General features: G+C 37.3%; 2 protein-coding genes across 8 annotated transcripts in view; both read right to left on the bottom strand.

Moving 5' to 3' along the window:
• The window catches only part of arhgap32a (Rho GTPase activating protein 32a), a 32,708-nt gene extending 11,709 nt beyond the window's left edge, over positions 1 to 20,999 (bottom strand). For 3 of the 4 annotated variants that reach the window (XM_065281365.1, XM_065281366.1, XM_065281367.1), the window contains exons 1-6: positions 18,567 to 20,999; positions 15,449 to 15,566; positions 10,756 to 10,843; positions 10,576 to 10,670; positions 10,400 to 10,484; positions 1,625 to 1,711 (exon numbers count right to left, since the gene is read on the bottom strand). In XM_065281365.1, coding sequence (XP_065137437.1) covers positions 1,625 to 1,711; positions 10,400 to 10,484; positions 10,576 to 10,670; positions 10,756 to 10,843; positions 15,449 to 15,537 — 444 coding nt within the window. In that variant the 5' untranslated portion in view covers positions 15,538 to 15,566; positions 18,567 to 20,999. Of the gene's footprint in view, positions 1 to 1,624; positions 1,712 to 4,507; positions 4,864 to 10,399; positions 10,485 to 10,575; positions 10,671 to 10,755; positions 10,844 to 15,448; positions 15,567 to 18,566 lie in introns of those variants that run through there. The other variant, XM_065281368.1, reaches the window with a different exon arrangement.
• Positions 21,000 to 21,090: 91 nt separating this feature from the next.
• igsf9ba (immunoglobulin superfamily, member 9Ba) overlaps positions 21,091 to 25,458 on the bottom strand; it is an 86,425-nt gene continuing 82,057 nt past the window's right edge. For all 4 annotated transcript variants that reach the window (XM_065281358.1, XM_065281360.1, XM_065281359.1 and 1 more), the window contains one exon: positions 21,091 to 24,029. In XM_065281358.1, coding sequence (XP_065137430.1) covers positions 23,809 to 24,029 — 221 coding nt within the window. In that variant the 3' untranslated portion in view covers positions 21,091 to 23,808. The remainder of the gene's footprint in view (positions 24,030 to 25,458) is intronic.

The following is a 25,458-nucleotide window of genomic DNA, read 5'->3' as shown; positions in this document are numbered from 1 at the left end:
TCTGTGTTCAGCAAAAAAGGGTGAGAAAATTATGACAGAAATTTTAATCGCAGTAACATCATGACTACTTTCCCTCTCGCTCAAACTTCTGAAGTCAGGAGTTACGGTGCATTCACACGGTCCGTCAGCGTTAACGCTTAACGGAAGGCTTGTCTGAAGCGTGGCCAACAGCCAATCACTGTGGCCGCAACACAAGCTCCGGTCTTCCCTAAACGTAATTGGCTGGCTGTGCCTAGGTTATTTGCATAAGGCGATATGATTGGCTGACGCACGCGTTGCCGCTTGAAAAGTTGAGAAATGTTCAACTTCTGCCGTGAGCAACGGCACTGACGCGGCGCCGAAGGATCCACAATTCAGTTCGCCAACGCTTGACGTCACCCATTAAAAGTGAATGGGAAGCGTCAACGCTTACGCCCCGTGTGAATGCGCCGTTATGATGTTATTACGCCTGAGGTCAAAGTACTGCAAACTAAGTGCTCTTCCGCCATACAACATAGTTCTCTTTTTTTATCTATTTAAAAAATCGCCACGTTTTATTTTGTGCCACCATACTTACTTGATTAACTACTCATGTAACAGTCTTTAAATAGGGAAAACATGGAAGTGTTTGGTGGCTTCTTAATTTATCCCTGTTTGGATCCAAAGGAATGAATGGGGCTAGGCTAAATGCTAACACATTCACAATGCGCTGTACAAAGATTAAGTGCACGCATTGAAAAAAGATAGGTTTGTATTAATTCATCTAAAATGAGGTAAGAACATAGTAAAATGTTGAAAAACTGTGGTGTTTTCCTTTAAGTAAACATGTGGTAGTGCCCTACTTCATTTTAACAGTGTACCTATATACAAATGCTTTAAATAATTTCTATTCTTGACTTGTTTGGTACATGTCACACCATTCATCATCATGTATGAACAACATGTAGCAGTCCTTCACACTTAGAGCCCTGTGGATTTATCTACCGTACTGTACAGTATATATACAGTACAGTACCATAAAGCAGCAGCACTATCTCTTCTTGACATTTCTATAATTGTTTATATACACCATTTTAACAGCCAGACCAAGGGTAGTCCAGTCTTCAGTTGTTTACTTAAGGAGGCTGGATTCAGTAATAGCTTGTATCTCTACTTAACAGATGGCAATCGATTAGTCAAAAAAAGATGATTTTCTATATAGCAGGTTTCTTCCAAATCTTTCCAGCGCTCACATGTGGCAACACAAAAACAGACTATAGATACATTTGTTAAGGTTTCTTTGACAGTAAGTGAGATGCATAATACCATCCCAAAACAAAACACAGACAGTTTGTTCAACACAGTAAAGAACAAAATAACACGGTTTCTCTTTTCAGCTGTGTTTTTTTTTCTTAAAATCCTGCCTTTCCAAAGCCTTGATACATAAAACAGATAAATTGCAATGCGGTTGGCCTTCCTGTTTGATCTGAACCTCTTAAAAGTTATTTTTATAACTTCTCTTTTTTTCCAAGCATGGCAGCAGGATTAGCTTTAGCTCTGTTGCCATAACAATTCACTGATCCAGGGATATATTTTTTCCTTTGTCGTGGACAGACAGAGCTACAGACGTGTTGCACTTTCACTCAATTGTCTGTGTTTGACTCACCTGGCAACAGATTTGAACCAGATACACCACCTCCTTTGAGTCGAAACCACTTTGTGTGAGGTCCTTCTGATCTTCAGCTAAAGACAACTGTGGGAAAAGAAAAAATAATCATTAAAATCCTTCAACAGTGAAAGGCTGGTTATTGCTGAAGTGGGTTAAGGTTTGTGTTCCTGTAAGGCTCAATTAATAGAGCATTGCATTAGCAATGTAAAGGTCATGGCTTCAATTCCCAGGGAACACACGTACTGATACAAATGTACTTTGGATAAAAGTGTCTGCCAAATACATGAATGTAAAGGTCTGTCTATAGTGATGTTCACTATAAACCGCATAAAGAAACAATAGGTGTGTTCCCATTTAGATAGCTCAATACTTTATGCATCTGTGTGTGTATAATCAAGCCAGTTCGGCATATACAAAATTAAACATATATACACACACAAAGAGTATTTTTTTTATTAGTTACTGCCAAAATCTGTTTTGTATCAGGTCAGTATTAAAAAGTTAATTCTTAATTTTACGCAAAATCCGATATCCGCCGTGTTATTCTGTCATCTTTTCTCCCTTTTTTCCAAACTGTGACAAACGCCAGTCCTCCTTCTCTGCAGAATGCAATAAATCCACTCAACCAATCACAGCGCACCATTCCACGCATTGTTAACAACAATGGCAGCGTGTTGAATACACACAGAATCCTAGTTTTCCTCATCTACTTTGTACTTCGTGATCAACAAACAAACAAAAACAAAATAGTAATTTTGATGGCAATGATAAACCTGTGGTGGTTTTCTGTGGCGGGGAAGAAACGTAAGCCATCAAAATCGAATAGTTTACGTGAAAGGCACTCGAGCAAGGAAAAATGCCGGCTGTTGCTTGTTCTCACAGGACAGCATCAAGCTTCTGTCATGCTAACACATTGACCCCATCAGATCTTATGGAAAAACTTTTTACTCGAAATCAATGAAAATCGAGCAGGAGCAGATCTGATCGCTGTCAAAAAAGGTCAGCGACGACGTACCAAGGATAACAGCAGCAATGACAGTGTTCTTAATATGACCAAGTAATTTTTTTTAATCAGTGTATATGACTAATCCACTAAATGAATATAAATAACATGGCAAATATGAATTCACATTTATATATTGATTCAATTCAATGTACTGCATTTTGCGGAAAAAAAATCTGTTTTTATAATAAATCTTCAAAAATCAAATTATTTTTATTTTTAAATTATCAGAAGATGCTATGTGAAATTTTGTAACAGGAAATAGTGGTATTCATCTTATCACTTTCTTGGTATACAAAACACGTTTTTACCCAAATTAGTCAAAATGGATTTATTGCATTTTGGAACCAAAGTCTTAAAGGAATATTCAACTTTCTTAAAAAAAAAATCCAGATAATTTACTCACCACCGTGTCATCCAAAATGTTGATGTCTTTCTTTGTTCAGTCGAGAAGAAATTATGTTTTTTTGAGGATTTTAATGGACTTTAATAGAGCCCAACATTTAATACTTAACTCAACACTTAACAGTTTTTTTCAACAGAGTTTCAAAGGACTCTAAATGATCCCAAACGAGGCATAAGGGTCTTATCTAGCAAAACGATTGTCATTTTTGATAAGAAAAATAAAAAATATGCACTTTTAAACCACAACTTCTCGTCTATCTCCGGTCCTGAAAAGCGGCAGTGTTGCCTAACGTAAATGCGTAGTGACGTAGAGAGGTCACGTGTTACATATATGAAACGCACATTTGCGGACGATTGTAAACAATAAACTTACACAAAGACATTAATTAGTATCATTCAACATACAACAATGTAGGAACGGTCCTCTTTCAACACACTTGTAAACACTGGGGCGTAGTTTCGCGTTTGTCCTCTGTGACCTCTTGACGTCATGACGTTTTGCGTGGGGTCACGCTGGCGCATCACGACCAAATCTAGACGAGAAGTTGTGGTTTAAAAAAGTGCATATGTTTTATTTTTATTGTCAAAAATGACAATCGTTTTGAGATAAGACCCTTATGCCTCGTTTGGGATCGTTTAGAGTCCTTTGAAACTCTGTTGAAAAAAACTGTTAAGTGTTGAGTTAAGTGTTAAGTGTTGGGCTCTATTAAAGTCCATTAAAATGAGAAAAATCCTGCAATGTTTTCCTCAAAAAACATAATTTCTTCTGGACTGAACAAAGAAAGACATCAACATTTTGGATGACATGGTGGTGAGTAAATTATCTGGATTTTTCTTTTAAGAAAATTGACTATTCCTTTAATAAATATATATGAAATAATAAATTCTTTTGTAAACCCCACACAGATAAAGTCTTAATAGTTGCTGTAATTGCATCTTAGTAATGCATTCAATAGACACAAACTCAACTTCTTCCCTTTAATTAATAGAAAATGCTGATCCAACACCAAGTCCCTTTCAAAGTGCATTAATCAAATGAAAGCATTGATTATTTATAAATAAAACTAATCTGACTTTCCAGAGGTTTAATGACCTACTTACAATAACCACTGCAGTTTAGTACGGTAATACACCAAATGCAGAATAAACAACAGATCCATGACCATCATTCACCCCAAAATCAACCAGAACTCCACTAAAATGATGTACAGATTTTCCTCTTGCTGAAACATCTGGTTAAATTAGATATAATTGTTGACCACTGATAATAGTTTATAGTACAACCTTACATTTTAAGTTGTATTAACATTCAAACACAATGCAATGCTAATGACTAACATGTAACAATGACATTACACAGCATATATCGCAAAAACTAATTGTGTAAGGTAAGCAATTAAAGGTACACTTTAGGTTAATAAAACCGTTCCGACATTGCCCCCATTTCTAAAAGGTACTGCATGCATACTCACTAAAAAGCTGTGTTCCTTCTCTTATCAACATGGCCAGGCCCATTCTGACAGACACAACCCGAGGGTTCCCTACAGTCCTCCACCTGAGCCTTTCCTTTTTCAGCCCTCTCTGCAGCCGTTCTGCATGTCTGCAGCACGCAGACGCAATACAGCCGTCGCACACGCCCCCCGCAGACCAGCAGCCCAGCTCATCAAAAACATACGGCCAGATTTACAGCCGAATGAAGATGCACTGCAGCGAAACATCGCATCTCTGATTCCTGTCTGAAACGTGGACGTTTTGCAGCCTCCATCTCTTGCCGTAAAGGGATGTGCATGCTGCTGTGTCTAATTACAACAGAGGAAAAGGACAAATATAGAAATGCTCCCCCCATCCCTCCTAGCCCCTCCCTGCTGAGCCCGTGCAGATGGAAGCTGCATTCGCAGACGCTGGGAAGTGCTGATCTCAGAACAGTGCTGGCAAAGGTAACTGGAGGGGCAGCACTAAATCAAAATCTTCTGGTAAATACACAGTAAGGGCTTAAAGGATTTTAAAGCAATTCCTGTATTCTTATATTTTTAATACCTTATGCGAGATACAATCGGAGTAAAAAAATCTATGCAGTGACATTTACAGTAAATGCCACTGTGTATTAAAGACTGCATTTTTTTATGTGTTTACATGTCTCTTACTGAAAAGGACATTGGGGTTGGATGCATTGCAGGGTTTGCACTTTTAACTATGCAAATCATTTTGTAACACCATTTTCTTCATGTGGTGATTGATTTTATCCAATAAGCTTGACTTGATTGTGAAGGGTGTGGTTTCTACACAACAGGCAGCTTATGGAGAGTAGGGGGCTTTATGCTAAGAGGGCTTAAAAGAAAAGTTGATGTAGGGTTTTTTTCCCTTTACCTTTCTAAAAAAATTCCACACCACAATGTGGTTAAAATGATCCCCGACTTTTTTAAGATGTCAAATAAATCTTTGGTGTCCCCAGAGTACATATGTAAAGTTTTAGCTCAAAATATCATATAGATAATATATTATATATCAAGTTAAAATTGTCACTTGTAGACGAAGAACCATACACACGCAGCTATGACACGCAGCTCCAGGAAATGTCTTAAGGATATATTTATATTGCTGTTTTTCAAACCTTTTCAGGTATTTTCATGATAATAAAGAATATGTATAACGATTATGTTTGACTAGTGTTGCTTTTTTAAATGCATTTTATAAACGACTCAAATTTCAGATCGATAAGGACTTACTGATCAAAAGCCGTAGTACATAAAATAGCTGTGAATAATATCAGCTGTGCGATTCAAAATAGTTATCGGCCACTTATTATTAGTGCATATCGGCATTTATTGGTGCACCCCTAGTCACTTTTTAGGTGTGTGCAAAAATGTGCCGTTTTGGGTGTCATTTACCATGCAAATGAGCTGATCTCTGCACTAAATGGCAGTGCTGTGGTTGGATAGTGCAGATTAACTGGCGGTATTATCCCCTTTTGACATCACAAGGGGAGCCAAATTTCAATGACATATTTTTTCACATGCTTGCAGAGAATGATTTACCAAAACTAAGTTACTGGGTTGCTCTTATTACATTTTCTATATTGATAAAAGCACTGGGGACCCACTTAAACATGAAAAAGTCAGATTTTCATGGTACAAACCCTTTAAAGAAAATAATGTATGTCTTTGTAATCTTTAGAGTAACATATTTCAATAGTGTTCAATATCAGCAGGAAGACAAATTCAGAAAGTTTTGCTTCAGGACATTTAGACATTTCCGAGGTAACTATCATGTTCAAATCGACAAATACACAACCATGCAAACCACCATTTGTTACTTGCTGCTATACTGGTGTAGCAGGAATTTGTGATCTGCCTGTGAAAACCCAGCTAAAATAATTTAATTAGTAATTTTCTGTTTTCTACACAAAATCATGCTACATAATATAAAGATAATTCTTTGAAAATGAGGACTGTCAAACGATTAATCTAATACAAAATAAAAGTTTGTGTTTGCATAATTTATGTGTGTGTGTTGCATGTAATTATAATGTATATATAAAATACACGCCTACATGTATAAATTAAATAAAAAACAAAAACTATTTATTTTAATCATTTGACAGCCCAAGATAACCTTGATATCTTTCATATTGACTGAGTAAGGTCATGTCAAACATGAAAATCAATGTGAATTCAATGACTGAGATCAAACCAAATCTCATTATTAGATTATGAGACTTTAGTTTGGATTTCAGAGATATGGTCACATTTCTGAGAGCACATTCTCATTCTAGAGGATGTATGACAATTAAATCTTACAATAATAATAAATAAAAAACACACACGCTAATTTCTTCAGAGTTATTTGCAAATGTGTAATTGTGATAAAACTGGGTAAAAATCAGACACCAGTGGTAACACCAGAACTAAACCGATTTATGTCATGCAAATTTGAGGAATAAAATTCAATTTCTGTAATAAACAGCATAAGACTTTTAGACAACAGCAGCAATAATCCACGAGGAAATTCCTTAAGTTATATAAAAGCTAACCCAGTGTCCATCTGACCTTTATTCCTCTCTGCCCTTGCAGGATGAAGTCAAGAGTCTTTCTACAGCGCCATAAATTACATGAGCTTTCTCAGAAATTCAATCATGTGTCCCGCAATTAACATTGGCAACAAAGAGGAACACCAGTCTTGCTGTTGTTACGTTTTTTTAAGATTTATAATTTTTAAGATTTATCAGGCAAACACATAATAAATCATATACGTTAATCCAGCGATTGACCATTTCATAACCACTGGATCTTGATCAGGGATCTCAAAAAACACATTACACGTATAGCCTATAAGACCCTTTTCTTGATTTTGCTAGAATTTTCAGTAATCCTAATGCATAAACAAAATATTGTCCACCTAGTGCACCATTTACTGAACCAGCTAAAACCTTAAGGTGCATCCTAATGAAACGATGGTGACTGAGGTCTGAATCTCTACATGCTGTCTAAGGATTTATAGTTGAGAAGACAGCAAGGTAATCAATGCCCCAAACAGTTGCTCAGATGGAGATGGAGGTGAGCAAATTAAGTGTCTGGTCTTAGATCAGTAAATGTTTACTTGTGCACCACAATACTGGCCCACTTATTCATCTCTGGCAGGGTGGTGGATATCAAAAGCTTTTCTGTAAACTTAAGATGAGGAATGTGGAATATTTATCTCTGGGAATGAGACTGCATAAAGATGCTACAGAATGGACTGTACCAAAATCTTACACAATGAGATGATTGGTACTAAAGGAGACATTTCACAAGACATTTTTAAGATGTCAAATAAATCTTTGGTGTCCCCAGAGTGTGCATGTGAGGTTCTAGCTCAAAATATCATATAGATAATTCATATAGCATGCTAAAATTGCCACTTTGTAGGTTAAAGCAAAAATGTTCTGTTTTGGGTGTCCTTTTAAATGCAAATGAGCTGATCTCTGTACTAAAAGGCAGTGCTGTGGTTGGATAGTGCAGAGTAAGGGGTGGTATTATTCCCTTCTGACATCACAAGGAGAGCCAAATTTTAATGACCTACTTTTTTACATGCTTGCAGAGAATGGTTTACCAAAACTACGTTTCTGGATTGTTCTTTATCATGTTTTCTAGGTTAAAAGAAGCACTGGGGACCCAAATATAGCACTTAAACATGGAAAAAATCAGATTTTTGTGATATGTCCCCTTTAAGATGTTTAAATGTCAACACATGGGGTTAAAAAATATCACACCTTAAGAGTGTGGATTAACTGTACAGGCTGGAGGTTTAGATAGTGAATTATTACTAGATAAAGTTAATAACTTGGGTAATAAAAGTTCATACTACAGCTGACTGAATAATTTGACAGAGAAACTGGGAAACTAAATCCTGTCATATACTGACAACTGAGTTTCTGTGTAGTCAAGTTTGAGAAAATGACCTGAGGGCAAAACTTACAGTTTTACAACATTTAACTGGTATGAATGTGTTCAATTTTACAAATAAATAGACAACTACACTATTTTTGCTTAAAGGGACACTCAAGCCAAATATCAAAATTACCCCATGATTTACTCACCCTCAAGCAATCTGAGATACGTCCATCATCTTTTAAATAAACACATTTGGAGTTATTTTAGTAAATGTTCTTGCTCTTCCAAGCTTATAATGGTAGAAAACAGAGATCAGGGAACAACTTCTAACTTTCAACCCCAAAAAAGTGCATTCATCCTTCACAAAAGTAATCCACACGGCTCCAATGGGTTAACAGAGGTCTAATTGGGTAATCGATGTGATTTTATAAGAAAAAATCCAGATGTAAAACTTACAGGTCACGTTCTTTCTGATCCCATTTTTTTAACCCTAGTTAGTGTGTAATGTTGTTATAATAGCATAAATAATACCTCTAAAATGATAAAGCTCAAAGTTCACTGCTAGGCGATATATTTTCTTAAACAGAATTCGCCTTTCAAAGCCTACAGCGACTACAGCCCTCTACTTCCTGCTTTAATGGCGTCAGTAAAACAGTTTTTTGACTAAACTCCACCCACAGGAATACGTCAGTCGCCAGCTAAGCTAACGGCAATCTAAGCTGCTGTCAAATCACAACACACTAAACAAACTACACAATCAGTTTTAGTGAACAATGTTATATTGTGCACTGTAAACACAATCAAAGCTTCAAAAACACAAAAAGAACGGGACCTTTAATAAACTATAATAACTAGCTTCCCGTTACGATGCGCAATCTTGAATCACGCGATTCACGAGAGTCACTGTGCAATGTACCTCTGGCAACCAACGCTTACTACGCTAAAACTCTCTGGTGAATCACGTGAATTATTATATTCACTATTATATAAGAGTAAAAATGACATTTTACTTACAATGAGACAAAAATACAGATATCCTGTGTAGTTTCTATAATCGAGCTCATATATTCACGTCTTCTACATACATCTAAGTCTCTGAGCTGCATTACATGGCCAAACTACACACAAAGTACCTCTTGAGTAACAGTATTTGCATTACAATGGGATCAGATGACATAAGTGCACATCACACAGACAAAAGGCCTTTCTGTTTGTCCATAGCTTTGAATTGCTGCTATTTAATAAGTCTTTATTAATACACTATTGTTTAGCTGGAATGTGCACATGAACTTTAAGAGCAACAAAAGAGAGCCAATAAAAAGGGCACTCCTTCAGAAACATTCAACTTCATGTGGTATTGTCATGTTTGGGATGGGAGACTAGCTGGTTGTCTGTAAGACAAAATGTGAATTTCTCTGTGTGACACTGAACAGGACACGTCTGCAAGGTCTCATCCAGGAAATTATGTGACCTTGAAAAACAGAGGATTATGGAAGCAGAGCACATAGCTGTACGACACACTTCCTGTTTCTTGGCTATGACATCACACTCCACTCGTGATACGCTGAAACCAACACACCTCTGCTATAGGGGGATCTGAGCCATTTAACAAGAATCAATATCTGCTGCTCTCTACTGGAACATTGACAGTATAGCACAAACCTACCTGAAAATAAAAAAGCTGACGTTGTTTAAATACAAATGTATACGTTTAAGTCAAATAAAATATACAATGGTCTATGTTCTATGCTCTCTTCCCAATAAATACATACCATTTTCTTTATTTATCATGGTTATTCAGCAACCCAAGATGTTTTTCATAGATGTTGTAGGATACCAATTAACCCGACAAGGCCTAATTGCTCTTCATTTAAAACCACAGCCCTACTGCTAGCCAGACCAACACCCCAGCCAATAACCAAATGAACACATTCCTTCAAAACGTGACTAATCCAGGCCTTCAAGCAGGTCTGAGTTTACCGCAAAAAACCTCACCTGCACAGAGCCAAAGTCAACATTCTCATAGTGAAAGTGAGCACATTCTGCCAGCCGTGGGAAATGGCCTTTGGTGAGGGCGAGTCTGTAAAATACAAAAAAACTTCTTAGTATTCTCCTCCATGTGATGATTTAAAAGACTCTGCAGAAAGCATCTCTGACATGTTTCCACTTACTTTTTCACGTTCTTGACCTTCATGCTGGCTGTGCTGGCACATGAGCGCAGAGAAGATTCTGCAGGCAGATCAGGCACCATCGACGCCCCTCGTGCCTGCAGATACACACACAAATGAATGCACAGCACTGTAAACATATAAAGCTATGGATTCTCAGAAAGATGGCACACAGACTCGCACCATAACAGCAATGGCGTCTTCCCAGCCTGCAGTCTCAGCTGGCTGAAAGCTCCTATCTTCCTCCCCCTCATCGTCTTCTGGGTGGGGCCTTAAAGAAGAGATGATAAGAAAGGGGTTATGTTGAAATAAGCTTATGAGGTAGCATACTGTACATACCTCTGCATCACTTCATTCGGCACAAAACAATATCAGTAAAATGAAAAAAAAAACTGAAGAAACATTCTCTTAAAGGGACGGTCACCCAAAAATGAAAAATTTGTAAATATTTTTTTTTAGCTTTTTGAAATGTTACATTTTATAAGTGGACCACAAATTGAGATACCCCCTATATACTGTTTTATTCCAATAAATAAAAATGCTATAGTGACAAAGCGTTGAGGGTATATTCACTCTCATGCCATCCCAGATGACTTCCTTTCTTCAGTTGAACACAGACAAATTATTTTATTTTAAAATGCAGTTATCATCTTATGTGGGAGCCTACATGTAAGAATAATGTAAAGTAATCCAAATAACTCCAATAAGTAATTATGAAAAGTTCAGATGCAAAGCCGCTAAAAGCAACCTCTGTCAAAAATGGGAAAATGACTGAATGGTCTAAATCTGTTGCATGGAAGACGGATAGACCCTTTTACTGTTTGTACGCAATGATGACGTGGCAGCGTATGAGCGCGCATATTGGCAACGGAATATGGCAAGAATCAGCAGTGAAGCAACACAGACAGAGAAAGTTATTTTAAAAAGTTGACTATCAACTTTTTCAACACAGCTACCAGATCCGTGTACTATAGTGGAGTGGATAGAAGACTAGGGATGCACCGCTAGGATTTTTTTGGGCTGATACCGATACCGATTTAAACAGACAACTTCTGGCCGATACCGATATTAAACACTTGTATACAATCCTATACAGTTGGTCTAGCTAGTTTATTTCTGAATCAAATAATTTTTACTGAACATGGATTTGATCTAATTAACATTCAACTGACCAACATAATAAGAGAGGTACAAATTAAGCTAAAACAAATATAAGACGACAGCATGACAACCTTCAAAGGTGGTTTTTGCTATACAGCATTTATTTTATTAACAACATTAACTCATTTTTTTTTACATATAATGGATTTCTTTATGCAGTTAATTAATAAACAATCGGTATCGGCCTTTCTGGTGCTATTGCCGATATGCCGATGGTTTCAAATTCATCAAAAAACGGCCGATAAATATCGGCGGCCGATACATCTGTGCATCACTATAGAAGACATTAGCAGATGGTAAAAATTAAAGTGGCCAGAAACATATATATGTATAATATTATATAAGTGCAACCAAAACGCAACAACCAGACATTTTGATGCTGGGAAACCGTTTAAATAAACTTTCCGTTAGAACCATTGGGGAATAACACCACTTCTGTTGCCGAAATGCGCGCACAGGCTATTTGATCACTTGAGCTGTAAAAGGGTCTATGTAAAACGATGCGGACCACATTCAAACTTGCGTCCCTTGTGAGTATTTAGACTTGATTACGACCCGAATGTGGCAGCCACATGCATTGCAGTGCCCTCTAATGTGTGGTTCAGTTTGTTCATTTTAACATTCTGACTTTGCATTTGCAATGTTTAACTGATTTTGCAACGGTTTACCCTGTCTCGTCCAAAGAAGTAGATTTCTTTTAGAAGAGGTTTTTGCCAGAAAGTTGGCATGCACTTAGAGGCTTTTGAAGTGAACGATGGTCAAATTTGTCCAAGAGACTCAATAATAATCTGTATTAGCCAGTTTGTAGTCAACATTGTATACATTATAGTACAAATTTTACACAGCAACGTTAGCTGAATGTTGTTTTATATACGCTTTAGCTATGAAATATGAACTAAGGTAATCTACTTGTTGTTTATTTTGCCTGTAATCAGAAATAAACTACTCTAAAAGGTAGGGGTGTCACGATTCTCAAAATCCTCGATTCGATTACATTTTCAATTCTAAGGCCACGATTCGATTCGATTCTCAATTTTTAGTCTTTTTTTTAAAGACGAAAATGCTATGCCGTTAATATTTATTATTATTATTATTATTATAGTTTCACATTAACATGCACATTGGATGCTTTTCGTCGCATGGGGGTTTGTGGGCTTCACTTTATACGTGAGAGAGCTTGTAGAGAGAGGATTCCTTCTTGCACACACATGAACTTAATGCGTGCGTCTTGGACTCCTAGCATCTGAAATAAATACGACGCGTCATAAGCAGCTGCGCTTCTCTCCGTCTCAAGTGCACGCGCTCTCGCATCTGTCCGAAGTCCAAACATAAACTAAATAGTAAACCTTACGTATTTGTTCAGTTTTATGCGTTTCATGCGAGCTGAGGCAAACCATCCCTTTTGTTTGAAATATAATCCGCTGCATCTTGGCGCCTCACTCTCGCGCACGTGCAGAAAGCTGCGCTCTGTCTGAGGGCAGATCACTAGGTAGTAATCCTGTTTATGATATGCATTCCAAGGAGTTGTAGTAGCAATACATCCCTCATGTTTAAAATATTAATATATGAGAGCTTTTTTTCCCGCTTGGCAAGCTGACCGGACGTGACATGGGGGCGTGGCAAAATCGACGATCCCATTTTTTAATTCGAAGTTCGAGGTTGTGACTTAATTTCGATCGATTTAAACTCGAAATCGTGACCCCCTTACTAAAAGGGCTTTGTTGTTATCGATTCTTAGCGGAGTTTACCAGAAGTTACGTGTGTTCCACGAAAGCCGTTTGTTTGTGTTGTTACTGCTGAAACTATCTATAAATGGGACAACAACACGCGTTTGTTTATTATGCACATGGATGCGCAACAGCACACAGCATGCCCATGGGAGCAAATTAATTTGCTATTTAAACAACGTGATGCTGGACATGAAAATGATAATGGCATCGGGCTAAAACTAGCAAAAACACTTGCATCTCCCTGCATTGTGCCACGTGTATGATAGGGCCCTATATCTAATTGTTTCTTGTGTCTAGTTGTCATATTTGTGACCCTGGACCACAAAATCAGCAAATTTTTTAAAATTAAATGCAAAAGTTGAATAAATAAGCTTTCCATTGATGTATTTGTAATCTGAGGGTGCAAAAAACATCAAAATATTGAGAAAACCGCCTTTAAAGTTGTCCAAGAGAAGTCCTTAGCAACACATATTATTAATAATATATATATATATTAAATATTTTCTATATATTTACCATTGGAAATTTAGAAAATACCTTCATGGGACATACATGATCAATATCCTAATGATATTTGGCATAAAACAATCAAAAATTTTGACCAATACAATGTATTGTTGGCTATTGCTACAAATATACCTGTGCGACTAATGACTGATTTTGTGGACCAGGGTCACATTTGAGATCCTCACAACACACAATAAGATTTGACTGATAAAGAACAACATACGGGCAATAAACAAACCAAACTGAGAGGTGTCATTCATTACACTGAACTCATGACCTGTAGGTGAGGCAATAACCAAACAGCCCCATTACAGCCTGACCAAGGCCAGGTTATGTCAATATTACTACACTCAAGTACAGCTTAACAAAGCACATGCTAGTCCAAATGCATTTTCAATGTGTTACACATTAAAATCTGAGTTTCCACAATGAATTTAGACTGTGTATTGAATATCCTTGCAATAAACCAAACATGACTTTACAAAAGTCATAAATTACACACAAAAAGTTTCACTTACTTCTCAAAGAAAAACATCTCTATATTTAAGCTTCTGTTAGAAACTCAACCCATTTCAGATAACCTCCAGAGCATTACCCGGTTTACACTGCAGCTGAGATCATACCCAAGAGGGTCGAAACAAGGGGACATTATAGACCATGTGATCAGCACTGCTAAAAAGCCTATTGTCTGTTTTGTGGCGAACAAGGATATCACTTGAATCATTTAGTCAGTCAAAAGCAAAACCACCCGAGATAACAAAGATGAGGGAGAAAGGGTAACTTGAAATGTAAGGCACTCCAGGGGTGAGGAAAGGTGAGCTGGAACAGCTTAAAGGATCGGGAAGCCTCACAGAATAGGAATGAAAGCTGGAATGAAAGGCAGGATACATTCACCAGACAAAAGACAGAGTAAGCGATTATCTTTTCCCAGATTAAACCAACATAAGATATAATGATAATGCCAGACTTCTGTCCCTTAAAGCAGAGGGTAAAAGTTTACTGCCATTTTCAAAGTAGACCAAAATAGTACATTAACAAGCAAGATAGGGAATTCCACATACTAAACAGTGTCTAATTCCTTAGGGCGGTAAAACCCATCACCCTTCATTGATGAATGTACTCCCCTTGTAATTATCTCTGTAGGGCACCAGTTGCGCAAGAATCACCCCTATAATCTGCTCCTCGGGGGACAAATTCACATTTGCTGTATACAGACAGCGCTGTTGAAATATGCTGTCTCAGAAATAAAATAAGGTGACCGGTCACATGATGCACAGAACGCTTGTGTGTGCAGAACCCACCACGGTTCACATGCACTGCAGCAATGATTCTGCAGAGATTCAGCCAACTGTAGTGCAAATGCCTCATCTAACCTTGCACAGTATACTGCATAACAAATGCTAATCTCACACTGCAGCCGGCGTCGAAGGAAACCGAGAGGTGTGGCAGAAGACTCAAAGCATGCAGGCTTTACTCACCCTTCACAGGGATTATGATCGCATGCGTCTCTCAGCGATGCTGGAGCTCTGTTGTACGTTGCTGCTACAGTCCCGCTGCATGCCTCCATGATACTGAATCACTGCAACAGCTGCCCGTCTGGAAGGGGAGGGAGGAGAGTGGGCTTCACTTTAAGATAAAACCTTGGCGAAGGGGTAAAGGCCTGTTAACCCACTCTCAGCTGTGGTGGTATGCATATGGGTGTCACAGTCATGGTTGACATTTATCAACAGGTCACCCAAAAAATAATTTTTTTGGCATTGTTTTACCCACCCTGACGTCACTCCAAAGTGCTATGACTTTATTTAAGTCATATTTAAAGGAGCAGTTTGTAAGAAATTTATATCAATTAATCGTAAAATGGCCCTGATATGTCACTAGACATTAAGAAATCATTTTCATTTCAAATGCTTATATCACTCACAACAGTGGTCTGGCCAGGATATTGTCATTTAAAAAGTGGAGTTGCAGCCCTCAACTGATGTTTATGTTGTCATTTTGTGTATTGGCCACTAGTTGGGTGATTGCAGTACCAGTTTTAGCCACAAGTTTTGTTATTGCAATACCAGTTTTGGCCACAATCCTACATACTGTTCCTTTAAATAGTAATAATGGAGGCACATTTCCATAAAATGGGGACTAATGTATTTACATTTTTGCATTTGCCAGATGCTTTTATCTAGCAAGGTATAGTTTTTTATCGGTATGTGTGATCAGTAAAATAATTATTCAAACCATTTATGTTAAAAAATCACCTGATTTCTGGGGCTTGAAAATAGCCTGGCTCCGCCCTCCTACGTGCTTCCGCTTAATTTTCATTTCGCTTCAGCAGTACGTCTGGGACTGCTCTGTAGAGTTTCGTTTTCTCCTGCAAAAAACTGCAGGACCAATCAGCGAACAGATGGGGGTGGCTAAGAACGATGACGTTGAGGTCGTGCGTCAGTTCGAGTTGTAGTTCAGTAATGGCAGCGGAGAAAGACGTGAGAAAAGCTATTCAGTCCGTTGTTGCAAAACTGCCGAATATACAGAAGTTAAAGCCGGAGCAAGAACCAGGTTTGCTAAGTTTTGTTTGTCTGATTATTCTGACTTGTTGCTTCCGTCCGGTTTCGGTGCATGATATACGACACGACCACACGTTAGCGATTGGCTTTGGCAGATCCTGAGTGACTCTGGGCAGATCCAAAAGTTTTAAACTTCAACAATGGACCCTCCTTAACGGAAGTAACGCTTTGCAATGGAGCGTGGCCAGACTCTCTGTACAAATGAAATGAATGTACGAGAGTCTGGTTGGACCAGGCTTGCTTGATCTCCATGTATTTAAAATGAAATTAAAATTAAAATTAACTTTTTCAGTGTGCGCTAAAAAAGACTAGTTTGTATGACACCCCCCTACACTTCAGCATCTCATCATTTTCTGCCCAATCAAATGCTCCTTAGATGCTGAAGCGTGTGTTTTTCACATCGTCCTCGCAAGTTTGCATTATTCGCCTCTTTGCATAAACTTTTCATGTAAACTACTTGCATATATCATTGAATTTGCATTTGGTGTGTATGCCCCATAGGTTTTGTAAAAGTGCGACTGTGCCATGCTGAAATGTTATTGGTTAGTTTAAAAAAGGGGGCGTGTCTTCTTCATAGTTCCTAATGTCACCAAATCAAATAATGCTGCACATTCCAAGGCACTTCAGTGGGCCTTTAACTGTATGGAAAAGAGCAACATTATACATGATTCAAAATTTATATATTTTTGTGTTTCACAGAATAATAGGTTTTATGGGTTTGGAGTGACATAAGTCTGTATTAAATTTAAGATAAAATCAGTTTACTAGATGCTGAATGTGAGCCTTAATCAGTTTGGAGATAAAAAGTCATTTGATTTGCCTTTATGTTGTTTGTATTTTGTTTAAATAACCCCAAAGATGCATGGCTGTGGTGAAAACAGGTCTTATGTAATGAGACCTAAACAAGCAATAACTGGCATACCCCAATCCATCAATAATTCAAGTGTAAAGTATAAACAAAGGAGCTCTGTAACGTTGAGCCACACCTTACAGACACAGCATAACCACTTGAAAGCAAGAAACCTCGTGACAAACATTAAAATTGGAAAAGAGGTTTCTTTAATACAAAGCATTTACAGTATTCGGTCTAATAGAGGTGAACAAAGTTTGCCCCAAAACATGATATTTCTGTCTCATACTGTCAAAAGTTTTTTTTCACAGAGAAGTTTGATGTTGACTTAGCCGAATGAAGCTACCCCAACAGGAAAGGCAGCTCCAAATATGCATGTAGACACCCGGGAGGAGTAGCTATACACCGATATCAGTAATCAATCCCAAATCATGTACAAATAAAACCTATATGACCATGGGTGTAAAGGTGCAGGAAGACTGTACCACATGTTTGAAACCCCACTAAAAAAATCTTTGACTCAAGTTTATTTAAATAAGCAAATTTGAGAAATAATTCACTTATAACTTTCAATATATTTGATCTCATATAATATAATCTGTAGTAAATTTTGTTAAAATGACGAATTTATTGAAATGCATAACAATTGTTTTAGCTAATGCTCTCTGACTTTTGGACATGATTATTTTTAAATAGGTGAACATTATTTAATAAATTTGTATGGATGCCGAATATATGTTGGGAAATGTATTCATTATTCTGAGTAATATTGTATGTGTGGGATTGTCGATTAAGCAGGTGTAGATGTACACCTAACATGACATATTGCTTTGATGACGTGATAAAGTTTGTTTGTTGTCATGTGCAACAACATGTAAGATCACAGCTTCCGGTTAGTAGTAGGCTCATTAACAAAGTTATTTATTAATGAATCTCTGCGTCTTTTATGAAATACAAATGTTTTATGGCGTTTATCTGCAACTGATGGAACCCTGGAAGGCAGTGTTTACTGTACGTAATCTATTTATAATAGCGGCATAGATAAGACCAAGTTTGTTTATATTTATTTAAGGAGGGGAAGTGATCATTTTAAACCAGCATGATTCTTTGAATCCATTTCATCCAACCCGTCAATATTTAACTTACTTAAATCTCCAGCAAATGAAGGAAATTACAGTAACCACTCACCTCTCTGCGATTATTTCAGCGTTACTCCCCACGTAAATCGAAATCCTTAAAGTTGTGTATGATCTAGAACCCATCAGTCAGCGTAGATGTGAAAAGGTAGGTCAAAAGAGTCTTGTCAAGAAAAAAAACGACATTTTGTGAAGAGTAAATGTGGAAACTCTGAACACGAACATGAATGAATGAACTCGTTAGTACTCTAGGCAAGACACGGAAAAAGTTCTCCTCACGCGTCGTCGTCAGTCACCTGTGTGCTTGGGGGCGTGGCCAGGACCAAGAAGGATTTTAACCGTCTCAACTTGGTCTCATCTTCTTCACCATTATCAAGGTAACTGTTAATTGTCAAATTATGTGTCCATTGTGGGTGTTGTCTGTCAGGACTTTGAACTCGTGTGGCTTATCGCCTCAACGTTAAGTCAATTACTTAAAAAAAGGGTGCGGGAGAGGGAGTTGTGCTGTTTTAAGACTTTACAACAGGATGGACATTTATTTTTCTCGATGACAGTCGTATAAGTCATGGTGGTAAAATATTTAACACCTTCCCTTTGAGGCTTTTCGGTTAATGTGTTGTGAAAAAACAGAAGTTAATGTCCTTTGTCACGTCTGTGTTAACACTACGCAACAGCGGTCTCTAGTGGTCAATTCGAGAATTTAGTCAAAAGATCACTCGCACAAAGTAAACACTCTTATTTTTTTATTATATCAAAATACAAAAAGTTTAACGGGGTTATTAAATGGACCAAAGCGTTGAAAATGTCAACCTAATAGCTTGCCAAAACGAGCAGATCTGGGCATCAGGTGATGTAAACAATGTAAATTGAATGGCTCCACTATACAGAACTACATATGGGCAGCACTTACACTTCATATGAGGAGTTCACATGCAAAACCCATCTCTCTTTCTTATGTTTAAGTTCTGTAATTTCACTTTAATGGCAATGAAAAGATTATGTCATACTTGAAATGCCTTATTTTCACAAACGTCACTTTAGTAATTTCTTAATTTGTATTTAAGTAATTTGACTGTCTCACACAGCAAAACCCTCTAAGTGCATGCAAACATTTCTAACAAAAATCCACATCTTTCCACAAATCCTACTGTAGGCCTAATTGGTGCAAAATTAGTAAAACATTAACAGTGCATTCAGTTAAAAATCAAATTTTTAGTCAGCATTTAGTGGCTTTTGCATCTGATGTCCTCATATGTATGATTTCTAGGTCTGGTATGTTCAGGTACAATTCATTTGTCAGGATAGCATATTTCTTTTTGATTGGGGTTTTATTTTACTTTGACTTGATGTAAAGAAAACTTAAATAATACAAAAATAATGAAAATAAAAATACAACTGGATTTTCCTTTAGACTTTAAAATGCCAGTTCTTAATGCAGGTTTGTCCCTTCAAATATCAAGATGCTGAATCAAGGTGTCCAACTTGTTATTGTGGAGGTCAATGTCACACTTCAGATGTTGGTTGTAGAGATAGGAAACATCATTAACATTTACTCCTAGCAGCATGAAGACACACCAGGCACCATATCTAAACATCTGAGCAGACACTGAATGTCCGTAAGGAGAGAGATAGAGGCAAACTGCACCGTGTTTCATAATCAGTTTTGTCTATTATAACAATTTCTTGGAGATTCTTTAGCAGTGGCAGATGAATCAAACAATACATCATAGTATTTTACATAAGGCTTTGGTACAGCACCATACTGTTGAAGAATAATACCTGAAACAAATCAGATTACTTAACAAAAATGCCTCCGATCAAGTCATTCAATCAAAAAAATGTGTCTCTTACACATTGCATTTAAGATGTCAAGATGAAAAACATGTTTGCCCAGAACACATCTTAAAATAACATAATCTGTAAACAATGTACAACACAATTTAAAAGCACAACAATGCAGTTTCCTATAAGCTCTAAGTATGAGGTTTAATGTTAAAACAGTCGTAAATTAGTGCATAATGCAGTATTACATTCTAAGTTTTCAGTGCTGGTTAATATGAACAGCAAAGAATAAAGAACACAAACTTCATCTAAACCAAGACAAACCGGTCCGAATGAGCCCAAACTCTCTTGTGTAAGGTTAGTTCTGTTCGATTGACAAAATAAAAGTAAAAAATGTTTCACAAAGCACCATACTGTAAGTACAGTAGTAAGCACAATAACTGAATACAGGCAATCAAAGAGATGATAAAATTCCTGCAAATGTCCCCATTTAGGGCCCATTCACACATGATGCGTTCTTGTGAGCGAGACACACAAGTTTAGCGCATGTTAACCTAGACAAACTATTAAAAACAGCGCAGATGTACACAAGAACGCATGCCGTGTGAAAGCCCCCCCTTGTCCATCACAAGCAAAAACGGGGCATGTCTACCTGTACAGTATCGTGTATATATATTTGTTGAATATATATATATATATATATATATATATATATATATATATATATATTTGTTGAATATATATATATATATATATATATATATATATATATATATATATATATATATATATATATATATATATATATATATATTATATTCAACAAATGAAATAATTCTCCATTCGGAGACCAGGGGAGCTGGATAAAATACAACAGCATCAGTCACCATCCGCAGATATACGGCAACACTTCACCTGCATCTTACTTATCAGATTGACAGATGTATGCAAGGATGCATCTCTCCAATTGTGTCAAAAAAAAAACCCACTATAAAACAAAAACTTGTGTCATAAGGTCCTTTCCATGCTAAATGAAAAATGTAATAATTAAAAATGAATTCATACCGTTGGGTACACTTTATAGATTATACATCGTCATCAAATTCATCTTTCTGTATGAATCTTTGCTTTTATTCATGATGACAGCGAACGATCATTTAATAACATATTTGAATGTCAAAGCTGAATATTACAGTACATAACCCCTTTCCCATTTCCATAGTGAGCGCACAGGACCGTTCCTGTGAGGGAGGTTTTATTGCTTGCAGTCCTACTCAACAAAGGAAACCACAACAGAGCTAGTTTAGTTAGTTAAAGACAGAGGAGTGTGCGTGAGTTTGTGTTAACCTCTGAACCACAGCACCACGAGTTCAAAAAGACATAGCACCAAGTCATAATGCGTACAATGTGCCTACATCTTTGCACGTTATTTCTAGATAATGTAAACATTATGTGGCTTTCGTAGGACTTATTCAGCAACGAGTTCTTCACAAAACGCATAGCAAAGTCTAGATTCAATACTGCTTTCCTGACAGCTAAAGGCAGGTACTGTAATCAAGAATATCTAAAAATAGCCACGGTCCTCTCCTCTAGGAGACTACAGCTTTAAAGCAGCCTTTCGAATTGGTACACACCTTATGGGGGTAAAAAGACTATAGCTGTTACATACATAGAAATAAGCCAGAGTTTAGTCTAATGATTAAACCGAGAATAGATCAAATAAGCATCATTTGAGTATTCTTTTTTAAAATGTTGTATGTAGTATTTAGTAAAATGGATACATAAAATGAAAGGAGGAAAGTATAAAGAGCCCTTTGGGCACTCAAGTCAAATCCTCTAAACTCAATGTGACCTTTTCGAAAATGGCTTTGTTGTAAATCTCGTTGCACTGAAATGAATCACCGTTATGTGTACCTCGCCTGATTCAAGTACTGTATGACATTTCATCCATTTCCAACACTGTACGTCATTATTAAACATAAACATTTGGAGAAGATTCATTTTGGAGTTATATGCACGGGTGCTTAAGGAGCTAAAATAGAGAGAAACATCACGTTAAAAATATTCAGATAATCTGATTTTCTAGGAGCAAACCTTACATTCACCATCGGTTAAACTTAATGCGGACGCTCAGTTAGCTTTTACTGTATAGGTAGCAGATCAGCAGCTGTTAGTGAAGTCTGGAGTCAATAAACATCCTTCCGAAAATACTAAACTCACCGTTAGTAATAACACAAACTTTGCTATGTCAGATGAGCTGTGATGGATGACAAATACTAAAGATTACAATACAATCTACTTGCAAATTGCTTTAAAAAGAACACAGTCGAGGTTCACTTGTGTAAGTAGAAAGTAACACCGATTATTTTCCCACCGATTAAAGTAAGGATTAATTCACTTTGCTATGTTAGACTGATATTTGTATTAGTCTGCACGATATCTACTGTACTTCCTTTTGTTTATGTCTAAAGCAACATGTCAAATTATTTATCCTCAAGGAAGTTACTGAAAGATTAATAATGCATTTCACCACTTCTAACTATACATTTGTGCAAGACAAGGACCAAATAATTCTACTTCGGTATAAATATTACATTTGTTATTGTTATCTTAACATTTGAAAAACGCATACTCATGATTTTTTTCTTTTAACGGGGCAAATATCATATTACCTCCAACCAATTTAGCTATCCTATTTTTTTGTTTTTTTTTGTTAAAAAGTGCCTTAAAGCTGTCCAAAATATAATAAATACGTAAATCATTTTGAAACAATAAATCAGTGTTTTCTCATCTACCTGCCTTTACTTAAAATTCAAAATCGGTTCGGCTGACATAAAAATATCAAACTTTATCATCTAGTTTCCCAGCCAGCTAGCTATTATCTATATATTCTGTGCTTTATATTTCATTTTAACTTTTCAAAGGAAAACATATTTTGAACTTTCTTAGCTTATATTAAACCCTCACGTTCTGGAATACTGTTAAAGCTCTGCCAAAAAAAGACGAATGTTAGCCTGCACAAAATATGGTAGAAGTGCTGAAATATGTGCCAGATTATTTAGCTATTTATTTTCTTTTTTTTTTGAGGTATATTTTGTAGAAGGAAGAAAAGAAACCCTGTATTAACTATCACGTCTTGAGAGATACATTTGTACAGAGTACTACACTCTTTATCCTTCACAATATACACAAATTTGACATTTAATACCGTTTAACGTAATCCGAAGTGGAGTTTTCCTAACATGTAATGGAATTCTGTTTATTTTTTTGTTTATTTTTTAATGAACCAAAAAGCTTTTCCTGTCCTTTTCTATGTTTTCTAAAAGAGCACCCCTGTAGCGTTTATCCTTTGTGTAAATTTACAGAAAATACAGATATGTGTAGGATATTGTGCCAAACGGAGAAGATAATAAATCGTATCTAGTTTAGACTGATTACAAAACAGTACTGAGAGCATGTCCATTGTACATTTGATCTAAATGGACAAGAAGATGAGCCACCCCAAGGCTTTCTCAAAGTAGAGAGCCATAGTTTGAAGGGACTGGGTCCATACTGGCCAGAAGTGATTTCCTGTCTTCTCTGTTGTGAAGCCAACGCAGCAGAGGGGACATATGGTGACATGGGGACTTTCTAAGTGGACGTTTCCACTTTTTCTTTGAGGGAGAGCTGAGATGTTCTCGTTGCTCGGAGGCCTGAGATGCATGCGGCTGCTGGGTCTGAGAGGAGGACACATCTAAAGACAGCAAAGCAAATGAGACACAGGGACAGTCTGCCATACTTAAATTTCAAAGAAAATGTGTGGTTCAAAGTGTTTGTTCAACCCCCATGAGTCTTTTGCTATAGTGATGCTAGCCTCAACAGATACCATTAACTAGATCACCAGTGGAGTCAATACAAAACAGCAAGATGTGGTATATCAATTAAGATGCGTTTTGGTTGATCAGATTACAAGTTGACAACAGAGACATGCATATTTACACCTGTCCACTTTCTACCACTTCTGTCCTCATTACTTTGAAAGGGTGGTCTAGGGCTGGACGATATGGCCAAAATTTCTAACGCTGATATACTTCTAAATATCGGTCGGTACTGTTTAAATTTGCTATGAATGTAAAAAAAAACTTGGGATAACCTGCAAAGAATGTCACTGCATGGTGACAATGATATAATCTGACATGAGAAACTAGGGATGTGACGAGATCTCGTGCGACGAGATCTCGCGAGATTAAATGTGTATCGCGAGATTAAGTGTGTCTCGCGAGATTTCTTGTGTAGGTTAAATTCTGGCCGTTTCTCAAAAAAAAGGCTGCATCCTTCGGAGGTCGCATTTTTAAACTGCATTTACTTCATAAAGACTGTCTTTTTAGAGACTAACAATTATAAAGTTTACTAATAATTTAGTTAATCGCAAATTGTTGTAATATGCTCACGACTTGCGAATGTAATGCTCAGTTAATGATCTGAAATAAACCTTAATGACGTATGCAGCCTGCATATGCGACCTCCGGAGGAGGCAGTTGCAGGCGCCTTATTTAAATGATATTCTATGGGCATGGAGCGTTTGCGCGCTGTTTATGCGCGCTGAGCGCCTTGCGGTTTTTGCCGGCGGCCGCAGCACGCGCCTTTGAAGGAACGCTGAGAGCGGAGAAGCGCCCGACGTCATTCGCGTCTTTCCATTGTCCACTCGAATGAGGGGAGATGCGGGCCTTACGTTGTGATGAGGGAAGTTTACAGTTGCTTTGAAGAACCGGACTCCACTCGCTCACTCTCTCCTGCGTGTTTGTGCACCTCTCACCCTCAAACAAGGTCAGATCAAGCATCCTCTTTTTAAAGTTTCTGCTAATATGACAGTCAACAGCAAAAGAGCGCACGCTTCAATATTTGATTGACAAGACAGCTGACTAGGTGGTTGCCTAGCAATATTAAAAGCCGCGTCGACACGCACTGCTCTTTTTTAAAAGGCAGTGCGTCGCGCCTTGCGTTTCCAAGCGTTTAAAGCGTGGTTGGTATAATTAGCCTCTTACAGTGCATGCATTATATTCTGTCTTTTACTGCATTTGCTTTTTTGTTTGGGTTTCCAATAATGTTCGTTTGGGAGCTCGTATGAAGTCTGAGACGTGTTGTGTTTTTCTGTAGATCAGTGTCAGATGTGAAGTCTCAGC

This window comes from Paramisgurnus dabryanus, chromosome 8 (assembly GCF_030506205.2).
Source record: "Paramisgurnus dabryanus chromosome 8, PD_genome_1.1, whole genome shotgun sequence".
NCBI classification, from domain to species: Eukaryota; Metazoa; Chordata; class Actinopteri; order Cypriniformes; family Cobitidae; genus Paramisgurnus; species Paramisgurnus dabryanus.
The sequence above is the reverse complement of the archived record's forward strand: the minus strand, read 5'-3'. Positions and strand labels throughout refer to the sequence as shown.